General features: G+C 48.1%; 5 protein-coding genes across 5 annotated transcripts; 1 reads left to right on the top strand and 4 right to left on the bottom strand.

The window, feature by feature from the left end:
• Positions 1-1,839: 1,839 nt before the first annotated feature.
• Positions 1,840-5,109, bottom strand: FMAN_00277 (uncharacterized protein; the record flags this gene model as incomplete). The annotated part of the gene is made up of 7 exons (XM_041822107.1): positions 1,840-3,183; positions 3,229-3,564; positions 3,609-3,842; positions 3,889-4,536; positions 4,587-4,706; positions 4,760-5,011; positions 5,098-5,109. 7 exons carry the CDS (start codon positions 5,107-5,109, stop codon positions 1,840-1,842), a joined length of 2,946 nt encoding a protein of 981 aa, XP_041687821.1.
• A 1,285-nt stretch (positions 5,110-6,394) lies between these two features.
• On the bottom strand, positions 6,395-6,865 carry FMAN_00276 (uncharacterized protein; the record flags this gene model as incomplete). Its single annotated transcript, XM_041822106.1, has 2 exons — positions 6,395-6,482; positions 6,603-6,865. 2 exons carry the CDS (start codon positions 6,863-6,865, stop codon positions 6,395-6,397), a joined length of 351 nt encoding a protein of 116 aa, XP_041687820.1.
• A 1,461-nt stretch (positions 6,866-8,326) lies between these two features.
• FMAN_00275 (uncharacterized protein) lies at positions 8,327-8,779 on the bottom strand (the record flags this gene model as incomplete). The annotated part of the gene is made up of 1 exon (XM_041822105.1): positions 8,327-8,779. The coding sequence occupies one exon, from the start codon at positions 8,777-8,779 to the stop codon at positions 8,327-8,329; it is 453 nt and encodes a 150-aa protein (XP_041687819.1).
• A 919-nt stretch (positions 8,780-9,698) lies between these two features.
• Positions 9,699-10,114, top strand: FMAN_00274 (uncharacterized protein; the record flags this gene model as incomplete). The annotated part of the gene is made up of 3 exons (XM_041822104.1): positions 9,699-9,761; positions 9,815-9,823; positions 9,884-10,114. 3 exons carry the CDS (start codon positions 9,699-9,701, stop codon positions 10,112-10,114), a joined length of 303 nt encoding a protein of 100 aa, XP_041687818.1.
• A 414-nt stretch (positions 10,115-10,528) lies between these two features.
• Positions 10,529-11,784, bottom strand: FMAN_00273 (uncharacterized protein; the record flags this gene model as incomplete). Its single annotated transcript, XM_041822103.1, has 2 exons — positions 10,529-11,649; positions 11,751-11,784. 2 exons carry the CDS (start codon positions 11,782-11,784, stop codon positions 10,529-10,531), a joined length of 1,155 nt encoding a protein of 384 aa, XP_041687817.1.
• Between the last annotated feature and the right edge of the window lie 663 nt (positions 11,785-12,447).

The following is a 12,447-nucleotide window of genomic DNA, read 5'->3' as shown; positions in this document are numbered from 1 at the left end:
ACTCACCTTCAACGATGGAACACAACAGGAGCCAAGGTCCTTTTGACAAGAATCTGGACGGTGTGACCAGTCGACACTCTTTATCGTTCTTCTTTTGGGGAACTACAGCCGAGTGGAATGCTTTGTGGTACCATGCGGGCTGGCCTTTTCAGCAAAGCTGTTCCCGCTACCTAAGCCGTTCTTTATTATTCAAGTGCCTTTCGAACACTTCACGGGACTCTTTGCAGGCCACCGTACGCAGTTGAATTTCGACAAGACATATAGCGGAGGAGAGGGGGTATCTTAGAGATGTGATGAGAACTGGGTTCGTAGCTGGGCTCAACCATGAAATTAGCCAACTACTGTACGTATAGGGCAAGCACTACAGCTAACAATATATGGGCAAAATACTGATCAAGTCATGATCCTGGGGTGAAACTCAATATAGAGTCGTCTGAGGTTTGACAACCCTCCCAGCTGGTCGGCAATGAAGGTTAACCAATAAGGGATATCCACCGGTCGGTATATCCCGCCAATGGGCTATCTCTCTGCCGGGCCCTCCTCTTGTACGACCAGCTGTTCGAGGTTTTCCAGCTGGTTTAGCAGTCAGATCTCTAGATGAGAGTCAATGTCACAACTCAACGAATAGGATCAGATAGTACTCACATATATATCTCTAGCTTCTCGGTTATGCCACAAAGCATAGCTAATCAAAACACAGACGTAGAACAAGACTTGTAAGGTGACGCCATCTGATTCCTCGTTGTTCACCAGCAGCACTTGAGCCACGAATCGCTGGCAATATTCGGTTCGTTCACTGATGCCCCAGTGAAGACCCCCATTTGGGCTTGATAATCTCCACCGAACCTTCTCGCGGTCAAAAAGATTTGCGGGTTGTGGATTATATAGGTAAGGGAGTGTTGTGATGGTTGGTTGGGCCCAAGAAGTATATAAGGAAGAGGCCTTTGGGGTTGAAATTCTTATGGGAGATTCAAGAACCTTTGCAGATGTGTTATAATTATATAGTACTATAGTGCCAAGTGGATTGATGAGATGATAGGAAAATAAGAGGGAAAGAAGAAGACAGAGCCGCGGTATTTATACCCAGAATCTCAAGCTCAGAGACAATTCACTCAAGATAAAACTTTTGCCCAAGTGCAGCCTATTTTGCATAGCATTGACGACCAGGCTTCAGTTTGGCCATTTTTTGCCAAACAGAAGAAGAAATCACCAAGCGATTCCATCTGGCACAAAGCTTTAGCTTTTCCAGAAAATAGAACGCAATTAGATAAAAGATTGTCAGATTCTACAGTAGAAATAGGAATGTTGAGTTGTCCCTAAGGCAAATCAACTCAGTTCAAACACCCGGCAGAACGCCATATGATTCTAGCAGCAACTTTTGACAGAGAATAAACAAAAAAAGCTCAGTTTGGAGACAGAAATCAAAGCAGAAACTCAAATCGATAAAACAATCATGTCACAAGAGTGGCCAAAACTGTGATATCACTGAGACAATTTCTGTTTTCAGAGACAGATTGGAAAAGGGGTAAACCCTTGAGGCGGGGTCACCGACAATTTTGTCAAGTAGTACACCAAGAGACCTCCAAACCTATCATAAGTTTACCTACATTTACCCAAGTCTTAGATAAGGCAGCGAGGCATCTGGAGCTCTGTGTCACCAACGCATCGGCAAACACCCGAGCATCCAGAACAACATTGAACCGGTTCAAATAAGAACATTCTGCCTAAACGTTAATTGTATTATCGCCAAAGCCTCACAAAAACAAGGCAAAGACCAAATAAGAACCCAAAACTCCTTTAGACACCATGCATCTCGCCATCACCTCATTCACATTACAGTTACTCCGCACTCTGCCCATCCATAACACCTCCAGAGAACCACTCGGCCAGCGTACTAAATCGATCCTCGCTGTTCTCCAGATCCATCCTGAACAGGTCATGCTTGCCAGCCCGTTCCTTCTGACCCTCGCGCATCTTGCGGATCATGTCGTTCTCCGGTGCACATTTGGGACACTCCGCATCGTCGTCGTTGCCGCCGTTTCGAACGCAACGTTGGTGGAAACTGTGTTTGCAGAGGAAGTGGACGGCCGGTAGGTCAAGGCGCTGGCTGCAGTCTGAGCACCAAGTTGCTTGGAAAACGGCGGGTTTGGAACCTAGGTCTGCAAGCTCCACGCGTCGCTTTTCTGTATCGCCGCGGAGATTGTTGATGCGGTTGCGGTTCGTAGCAATTTCTTTGCGCTCTCTTGTGATTGTCTCGTGAAGGTATGGTTTGATCATGCCCATGGTAGCTACGCCACCGCCTGAAGATTGACCAACAAGTGTTTGGATGACCTGCAAAGGAGCCATGAGCCCATCTTTGTCGATCTTGTTTAGCACGTTGGCCAACTCGTCAGGGCCGGCTTCCTCCAGTACCCTTTGGTCAGAAGTGAGATATGCCAGCGCAGCTGGATACAACTGTGGTTCCTCAGGGCCGTACTTTCTGAGGGCCTTCATGGCACCTCGTGTGTCCTTAGCTGATGTGTAAGATCTGAAAATGTCAAAACGCAGTCCTGCCTGTTCCTTGACAAGGATAGTTCCGTCTTGGAAATTTGCAAGATGCGAGAGAAGTAGAACATTCGAGCTTTCCATAGGCACATGATCACCCTGGATGAGCTTCTTCGCCTTGGCCTCCCAATCCTCTTTATGATCCTGTCCCTTCTTCTCGCTTGCCTTGTACAAGTACATCTCAAAGAGAGTGGTGTAAAGATCTGTTCGGTCACTCGACTTGAGCTCCTTTTCTTCGAGACACGCTTCGAGGAAGACAATAAACTCATCAGGGTGGTCGATGAACGATGAGAATGCGGTTCTTGGTGGAGGAGGGGTATACTTTGGTGCAGGTATATCGTCGTTGTCCACGATAATGTTCCCATCACTAACCACGGCCCTTGTGTTTCCGACTGTGCCAGGAGATGCGACGGAAGATGTATTCATATAAGGTAAGGGCAGCAGGTTGGACAAATTCTGAACAGCGCTGGCCGCCCCTGCCGCAAAGCCACCACTGGCGGGTGTATCAATCTCGTTTTGTACCGTCAAAGTGCGCCGAGGTCGGTAATTTCCCGTATAGTAGTCCACGAATAACTTGGTTGCATCTTGAGGACAATTCTCTATGAGTACTCGGGCGTATTTCTGTAAACAAGGGTATGCCTGGACATGTTAGCCATCGTTCACACCAGAAGCGCTGCCACGTACGATATCAGGATCTTGACGCCAAACATAGTCGAGCGCTTCGACATAGTTCTTGGAGTCCTCTATCAAGATATCCACCACAAGATCGGTCTCGCCGTGCTTTTTAGCAAGATATGCAGCCTGCTCGTAGTATCCGCCTTGACGGCACATGGCAATTGCTGTATCAAGATCAAATTTGAGGTCGCCAGGAGACTTGATGAACTTTTCAAGCTTATTGATGTCTTTCAGCTTTGCATAACAGTTGAGCAGCAGGGTTGTGTGGTCCGCAGTCGCTTTTCGATGATCGTGGAGTTGTTCAAGATATTGAATTAGGTTGTGAATGCGTTGCGTATCAAGGTACTAGGAATATTAGCCTTGCTCATGCGTAGAAAAAAGCTCCTCACCTTGCGAATGACTTGTGATGGCTCAGTTGTATCAATTGCGCGGATATACTGAACCATGGCGCCGTCATAGTCGGCTTTCTGATACAAGTGATCGCCAAAGCGGCGGTAAATAAGGCTTTGCTGCTCATTGTCCATTCCAGATTTTTGCGCCAGTTCGATAGCCAGAGGAAACATGTTCCTCTGATACAACATCTCCAGTCGTTGCTGCAGACTTTTCTCATGATACCGGTAAACCTGGTGAAGTCAATAAGAGACATAGAAACCGGCAGACTCAACTTACCTTGCCATCTTGGAGGACTGTGAAGAAATCACCCCAGATGTCAACAAAATGTCCCACAGGTGACATCAACGTCTCTGTATGGCCGATAACTCGAAGATCCATATCCAGCAACACAAAGGACGACGCATTGAATAGAGAATTAGTAGTAGTATTGCCAAAACGTCGCCTCATTGCCTCAGAATCTTTCGCAGTGCTGCTCGCGGGTGGACACGCAAGCGCAACATATTCATTGTAAACATCAATCTTGCTCTTTGGCGATTCGTACGCCTTGGGCGGCCCTCGACCGTCCAGTGTGTATGTGTAGATAGCATCGTCGCGCGCAACAATGACGCCGTCCGTATTTGGGTCACGCGTCATGCAACCCACTGCACATCCGGCATCTTCGATGGTCTTGGGTGGTAATCCATGACCCTTTTTGGATAAACCGAGCTTCAATATTCGCGAGGTCGTGGAAACGAACAGAGTGGTGAGCTTTTGTGCCGCATCCCATGCGAGTTCAACACCGGTGATGGGCTCTTCTGATTCGAAAACGATTCGTTGCTTCGTGCCGAGATCGTGGACCAGTTCACCTCGGATTACGGTAACTGCGCCGTTAGTGAATCCCACAGCGATTTGTGTAAGATCGTCCGTAGCCGTAAACGCAGATATCTTGAATCTGTCAGTTTCCAACGTCGTATCGGGCTCCCAACAAGACTCACGGGAAATTGCCGTCGGTTATTGCTGATCATGACCGTGCTCAGACATGTCGGTGTGTTGGTCTTCTTAACAAGCTTGTCGAGCGCCCACACCTTGAGAACAGGCTCACTGCTCATATCTTCCTATCAACACCGTCAGTCCATCAACTCGTTATCTAAGCTTCGAAAGCCCGTACCGCAACTGTCAACAAGAGACTTGTCCCTTCGACCTGGCGCATATGCGTGATGCTCCCAGCCTCGTAAGCCTGGAAGCGCTTGACAATCTTCCATGACTTGTTTATTATGCTAACGTATCCTTCGAAAGATCCAAGGAAGAGACTATCGGAGCCTGCGCAAACGCTTGAGATCTCGTTGCCCTCGAAGAGCTGTCGGGTTTCGTCGTCGGCGATGTTTATTTGGACGACGTCGAAGAAGTCAAACGACTTCCACTGCGATTCATTGTCAGCATGGTAAGTCTCGAAGTGCACATGAATGGTAAAACCCTATGCGCGCACGAAAACAGGGCGGTACTTACTGAGATGGCCATCTTGAAGCATTCGGGAATGTCTTGAATTGGAGAAGATGAGCCGCGGCGCGATGACGAAGGTGGGATGCTGAAGCTGGGGAGCTACAGGAGCTTGCCTAGCGCCACAGTGGCTGCTACTCCAGGGGCACCCGACCCATCATTGTAGAACTGCATGCCTTGGTAATCGACTTAAACCTCAAGTAGATCTTAATCAAACAGAAAGTATTAATCTATTTAAGCCTAAAATAATTCTCTTAGAATAGAGATCGGACTGTTGCTATAAACTACCCTGTCCTTTGGGGAGGAAACAAAACTCGGGACCTTGATCCTCAATGATAAAAATACCCAATAACTTGTTATAAGTTTAAGATATCTCTTACTAAGTTTAGGATACTTTTACTAAGTTTAGGATACCTTTGCCAAGTTTAGGATATCTTCTGCTGAGTTTATTTTGACATAGGATGTGATCAACTCCAAGAGTCTGCTAATATCCCGCTGGACGACCCCATTAGAATAACAACCGGGCTCCTTTATCTCCATAAATGCAGAGTCAAATGGCACACCAATCAGCAAATGTCCATGTTGACCTCAATCCAGTCTCGTGCCCCTTTCTATTACCCCAGACTACTGATCCGTAGAGCCTTTGCCTAATTTTCGTCGCTTCATATGGGGCTTATCTCCGTAGTGGGAAACAATAGAATGCGCCTCCTTCAAATGACTTTCCATCCCAAGTCCATTCTCTCGCATAGTCACATTTTTTGCCGGAACATGGGCAGAGCTCAACACCTTCTTGATCTTTGATCTGAATCTGGATGTGATGCTACAAATCCCAGAAGGTGCAGTATGTAAAAGGCAGTTGGTGTGGTTGGATGGTATCGTTATGAAAACAGAGGGTACAGATCTGGGGCACCAGTGTCCGACCAGCAGAGACGTCGGTATACCCAATAGTTGACACAATCGAAAGGGCTTCGTTCAGGTGTCTTCCCGCGTGCGTTCTCCATTCAGTGGGTTCAATGAGCCAGTCTATGACGAGCATCATGTATAGTGTGAGGTTCAGAACTGTGGGCATGGAGCCAAAGGTGCCCAGATACTCGGGTTCGTATTATTTGGATACAATGAACGAAGCATCTTTCGAGCTAGCAGAAAGCTTAGGTTTAGCTTCCGTCGTGAGGCCTTCCTGGATGGCTAAATTGTTTGGTATGAAAGAGCTCATTTGCCTTTGAAGGTCCCAGGGGTTGGACTCGGTTGGATTCTCGCTCCATTGATCACAGCAGGCAGTTGGTATTTCCAATGATAGTGTTGACCTTTAAAGCAGTTGCCAATCTTCCAACAAGAGAGCGTGCCAAGCATCGAGACCTTGGCGAGTAAGAATACATTGGCCTTGATGGAGGATGCTAAAATAAATTTAGCAAAAGGTATCCTAAGTTTAGACTAAACTTATACCAAGTTACCTAAATCTTTTCATCCTTTAGGATAAAGGTTCCGGGACTTCTTTCCTCTCCTAGCAAGAGTACTCTTTGAGAAGAACGTGATCCTGGTCATGGCTATCAGGAGCAAAAAGTTCAACCTGGGCGTCAACTTCAGGGTGCTCATCTTCCATGAACTCAATGAACCACTTCTTGGAGAGTTTCAGCGTATAGAGAGTGGTATGGGCAAGGGGTTTTTGGGCCACCTTCATATTCTGCTCCTTCTGTTTCTCGAGTTCTTCGGATGTCAGACTGTCTTGGGCTGCAGCGAAACGTGCTCGCCGTTTCTCTCGATTGCTGAGTCGGGGCATGGTGACTCAGGAGTTTCAAGGATAACATGAGTGGATTGATTCAAAGTAGCAGAAGTCATTGACCTAGAGGTCCCAGGGTTAGAAAACTGAGAGTCCTTTCAATATGAATGTAAAGACTTACCAGAAATCAAGGGAAAACGCCTCTCTGCTGTTCTCGATGCGTAGAGCGGATAGATAGCTTTGCCTATCGTCTCAAATCGGTCCAAGTTGCATACTGAATCTGGCGCAATCAATGCGAATGATGATGAGAAAGATGGGAAACGATAGAGACTTTTCGAGCAGGGAAGTGCAGCAAGATGATATGCCAGCTATACCCGGAAGGTACAGTATTTGTCATGATGATTTCAACTCGAGGGGAGTAGGAATTCCGACCTTGAGGAAGTCATCGATGTCATTCGCTTATTTTGGATTGAATTTAGTCATCAAGGACGCCGTTCGTTGCTTGTTCTTTCCGCAGAGCTCGAATCTGTGCGGCTGACTTGATGTCGTGTAGCTCCACGAGCATTGGATGGGGTGATATGCGTATTGCCGGGCCTTGACAAGCAAACTCCAAGAGTCCCCATTCTTAGCGTTCCTGCTGACATAGTACTGGTGCATGCTTTCTTCCGATTTCTGAAAATCTGGGTCGATGTCTCTGAATTTCCAAGGGACGGGGATCCTGTGAACGCGTGGTAGTGGTAGGAGCTGATGGTCGGCAGGCCGACGAACTGTGACAGCATTTAATAATTGGATAAGTCTTATCATGAAACGGCCTTTAGGCACTTCATTTGTCTGGTGCGGTCCATCGTTTGCGAATAGCCCGCATGGTGTCCACGGGGAGAGAAAGCAGCGCAAAGCTGTCAAGCCAGGTGTTGTCGATCGGTGTCCCAGACATCATGATGCAGTTTTCAAAAAACCCGGAGGTTGAATATCGCTCTGTAAGTTCGGCTGCGCGTGTTTTTGATGGCATGGACCTTCTGGTAGCCCGAATATACCAGAGAGAAGGCAAAGGCTGCGTCGAGCTGGATATTCACTGCGTTCAATTGATCGAACGAGCGGCTCTGAGCAGAGAGTAATATCTTTGTATGCGACCAAGTTCTGCTCACACTTGGTGATATGATGTGACGATGACCTTGTATTTGTAGAGCTGTGTCGGGGACACCTGTTCACCAGCGAGCAGGAGAGCTGGGAGAAAATCCTGCAAGACGGAATTAGATCCTAGCATATAAGAAATATGATGGCAACAACACTTACGTCTTTGAGGTACTTCTGGATTTCAGACATCCACTGGCGACAACAAGACAGGGGGGCAACGACCACCCATGAACTTATCTAATATAAGACTTGAGTGCTATGATGGAAAGTGCCGAGAGAGTCTTGCCGAGACCATGAAGGTCTCCGAGAATCATGCCTTTGAATATGAATTTCATGGACCACAGAGCCTTTGAGACTGCATATTGTTGGTGGGTTTTGAGAGCGATCTCAGGGCTGAGACCAGGAATTCTGTCGAGTGGTTTGAGGCGATGTTTGGCTAATTATCTTGATGGTGTTGGCGTAATACTTTGCAATGCCAATATGTAAAGCACCCAGCCACCTAACGACTGCGTTCTGGCAAACACCAGGGTCAGAGTCGCTCTCCGAAAAGTCACTTTTCGGAGTCGAGGTCCAGATTAAATTCGCCGTCGGAGTCTTCTGTCGAGTCGCCATCGCCGTCGTCCCCTTCATCCTCATCTTCGTAATCGAGGTTCGCTTCCTCTCGAGATGTTTTTCTACGCGCTTGCGATCCGCTGCGTCTGGATTCTCAAGCCATCCACTTCCTCCCACCAGTGCATCGGCGAGATCTTTCATTGATGGGAATGCTTTTGTCGCTTGATTCTCCATTTCTGCAGTATGTGCTTTCTGTTTGGCACTCAGGCCGGCAAAAGAGGTTGCCATCTTGCCAAATAGGAGACGTCGATGTTAATATTGATTAGCTGTAGATAAATATTAGTTCAAGTGAAATTCGTAAGTCAAGGCTGATATTATTAATGCGATGCGACATACCGATAGAGTTATTTCATATAGACTGTGTATCGGAGAACTGGAGTTCGTAGTGGGTGAAGTGAAATCGTGATGGAGGAGAGAAGTGGTGATGGAGGAGAAAAGGAAATGAGGTAGAGATAGAGATAGAGAGAGAATGAAGTTTTTTCTGGGAGCGATCCGGCGGGCAGTGATTCACTGGCATTCAATTAAATCCGCAGTTTTTGCTGCATTTTCCAACAGTTCAGTGGCATCATCCTAAGTTTAGGGTAATAGTTGTAAAATATCCTTCTCTACCTACATCTCCAGAATATCACATATCCCTCCCTTCTACCTTCTCATCCCTAAAACAGCACGCTCGCACAGCCGGAAATATGTGCTCTATTTACCACTCACCTTAAAGAAGACCGATCATTTGCTTCACAGAGGAATCGTAAGTTATCTCCAACATTCTAAGCGTCGTTCAGGGGGAAAAGGGGCCATAGGGCACCATCTTAGCTGATCATGGTCTCTCACACGACGACCAAACCTCGAAATCTTTCTAGCAGAGATAGAAGTCGTCGAGTGTTACTTGAGCTGGGAAAAGTCTTTCGACCGGCTTCCAACAGTAAACTTGCCGGTCAGTGGCAGTCAGATTCACCGAATAACACCTGGTCCCATCAGACTCTGTCACACGCCATCCAATCCCACACGCGCTACTCGATGGCAACGGAGAACAACGAGACCGCGCTACCTCCCATTCCGCAGGAGTGTCTGGATCGATGGGGTGCGAAGGGGAAGGCAAAGGAGATCTTCGAACCTCCCCATGGTGTCTTGCGGAAGAAGTGGGAAAAGCATGTCGTCCGAGGACTTAGAGAAAGAACAAGCCCACCGACATGAAAAGTTCCTAGCCAAACAGGTATGCTATACTATTGTAGCTCTTAGTCGGGTAAATCTCTAACGTACCAATAGGAGACCAAAGTCGAAAAGTACTGGAAGTAAAACAGAGTTTTATGTATCGGTCTGATGACCTATATGCAGCGTGTCGGTTTGTACAAAGTCCGTCCGGACTCCATCACGGAGGAAATGCTGGATGAGGATGACAACATCCCGATGAATGAAGAAGAAGACAGTGGCGAAGACAATGATCATCACCTCAGCACCGACGATCCTACCATCCACATCCATGGTGGTGAGGCTATCATGAAGGCCGATGTGGATGAAGAGGACCCCTTAAACGTCGCCGACGACGATGAAGCTAACCTTGAGTAAATGGCTCGAACCGATGTCAAGGAGGGCGGCATATGTCGTCGGGAGAGGGGGAGAAGTAGTAGCACCCAGGAGATCTCTCAGAATGGAGATCAGACCCCTGCAAAGCAATACCCGGCTCTTCAGGGCGTGCTAAATCCGGATCGGAAAGATGATGGTTTAAATTGTCACGTAAAGCTAGTCAAAAGCTCGCTCGTCTGGCGCTCATCATAACAATTGTCAGGGTATCATGTATGGTATATTAAGGGACAACTTTCCCTCGACTGCGTGTAGTAAGTAAGCACCGAACCAGAATTCTATATAAGTCAAGCAAAACACCAAATACGCTCTCATTCCTGCCAAACCTGCCAGACCCAACCAACCCAGCACCATAAAGCAAAACAAAGCATCAATCATTCGCAATAAAAATCAACACGCTCATGCCTCCTTCGTTCTAGAAGCCACAGGGGTATCTTCTTTCTCATTCTCGCTCTTCTCGTTGAATACCTCTCGTGGCGTAATTAGAGGACTGCTCAGACCACCAATGCTGCCGCTCACGCTCTCAGCTCGTCCATGACCAAGCAATCCACTTCGAACACTTGCAGCGTCCCCTTGTTTGGCGTAGTAGCTGTTTCGATCACCAGAAATCGCAGGCCCAACACCTGTTGCAGAGTAAATGCTCGTGCGTTCTGTTGCCATTCGAGGATTGCCGTGAATGCCGGGAGTAGTGGGCATACCCATCGGATCGATGTTTGCACTCAGAACACTAAGTGGTAAACTTTCACGGCTGCCACCCCAAAGTGACGAAGGTGCAAGAGCACGCACAGATGCATCGGTATCGAGAGAACGCCTTCGTCGTCGCTTACTTGATGACGCCAAAGTCAGGATAGATGCGTTGTCTGTGAGTAGATTGTTGGCGGTTGCAGACGTGTAAGTCGTTGGGTTGCCAGTTGGCGCCAAATGAGGCGGAATGGCCGATGCTGGTGCTCCTGTAGTGGGGAAGGGTTGGGTGAATTGAATGGACTGCGTGTTGCCATGGTGCTGTGAAGCATGATTCTGAGCTTGCCCTGCCCCATTAGGCGCCATTGACTGTATCGTAGTCAAGGTCGTCGTCAGAGACCTCACAGATGGTGCTGGACTCGAAAATGTACTGTCTCCCCCCCTCCTAGATTCAACTCCTCCACCGACGGTACGGCTCGTTCCAGCGACAGAACTGGCCCTATGGCTGGGTGCCATGAGTGAATGGGAGGCCTCATGATCTGTCAACACCGTACCGGCCACACTTCCACGCCCGATCGTTGGCGGTCCCTGGTCTTCTCGAGATGTCCGAGTGGACCGGTCCACACTGGTATTGCTTGTACCCGTCTGTGTGGTGGTGAAAGTGCATGCACTCGTTCCGTTGGTTACACCATTGCCGACCTGTCCAGATTCCGGGTAGGGGTTGTTCTTCTTGTGGCTGCGTTTCTTGTGCCTCTTTTGACGTTCACCATCGGATGACTTGAAGTTGGTGAGTTTCTTAACCCATGTCGAAAACGGTCTCCTGCGTTGACCTTGACGGTCTGGAATGTTAGCATCAGGCATTGTATTGTGAGCCTATCGCAGAGTGGCGATATCGCGTGATGCTAAATCTCATAAACATGAACAATGCTTCAACACTCACCATGCTCTGGAGGTATCGTGTCGGTCGTCGCCATCAAATTGAGAAGAAGTCGTTGAATTGAGTCGAAACGTTAGGTCGAAGCTACCAGAACAGTCGTTGGGTAGCGAGCGGAGGCGGGGAGACAATGAACAAAGTAGAGAGAAGAGAGGCTCGCTCGGGGTAGGAAAGAAACGAAGATTGATGCGTCAATCGTGGATGAAAGACAGAACAACGAAAGGCGAAAACTAAGGGATGAAGCTAGAAGAGACGTCGTCAGCAGATCAAAGTGTGTGGCATGGCATGTAACAGTACGGATACAAAGGCTGAAAGCGGCGAAGCATGATGGTACGAAGGTCGGGATCGGGATCACGTGATGGATCTATTGCAAGACGAGACACGGACCAGAACACGACGATCCTTCCTATTCGTTCACGGCCTATCATTGACTCAAATGTAGGCACCTCCCAACGTGTCAAGTCCCCTTTATCCCTTATGTCTCCCGCAGGTACCCGTTGAATCTCCAGTGGCTTCGAGCCTGGACTGAGCTGCCTATAAGCTCAAGGCACATCTTTTCTTGGCGCCACCTCCACCTCGCGGACCCTGGATTCGGGGACGGTTACCCACTGTGCCTTAATTAGATCGCCCTAAACTTAGGTGCCCCCTAGCTAGGTAGGTACAGCTCACCTCAGCTTCAGCTCGCTTCGACGTCATTTCCCAA

This window comes from Fusarium mangiferae (assembly GCF_900044065.1).
Source record: "Fusarium mangiferae strain MRC7560 genome assembly, contig: FMAN_scaffold013, whole genome shotgun sequence".
NCBI classification, from domain to species: Eukaryota; Fungi; Ascomycota; class Sordariomycetes; order Hypocreales; family Nectriaceae; genus Fusarium; species Fusarium mangiferae.
Note: the sequence above shows the minus strand (reverse complement) of the source record. Positions and strands in the feature narration are given on the sequence as shown.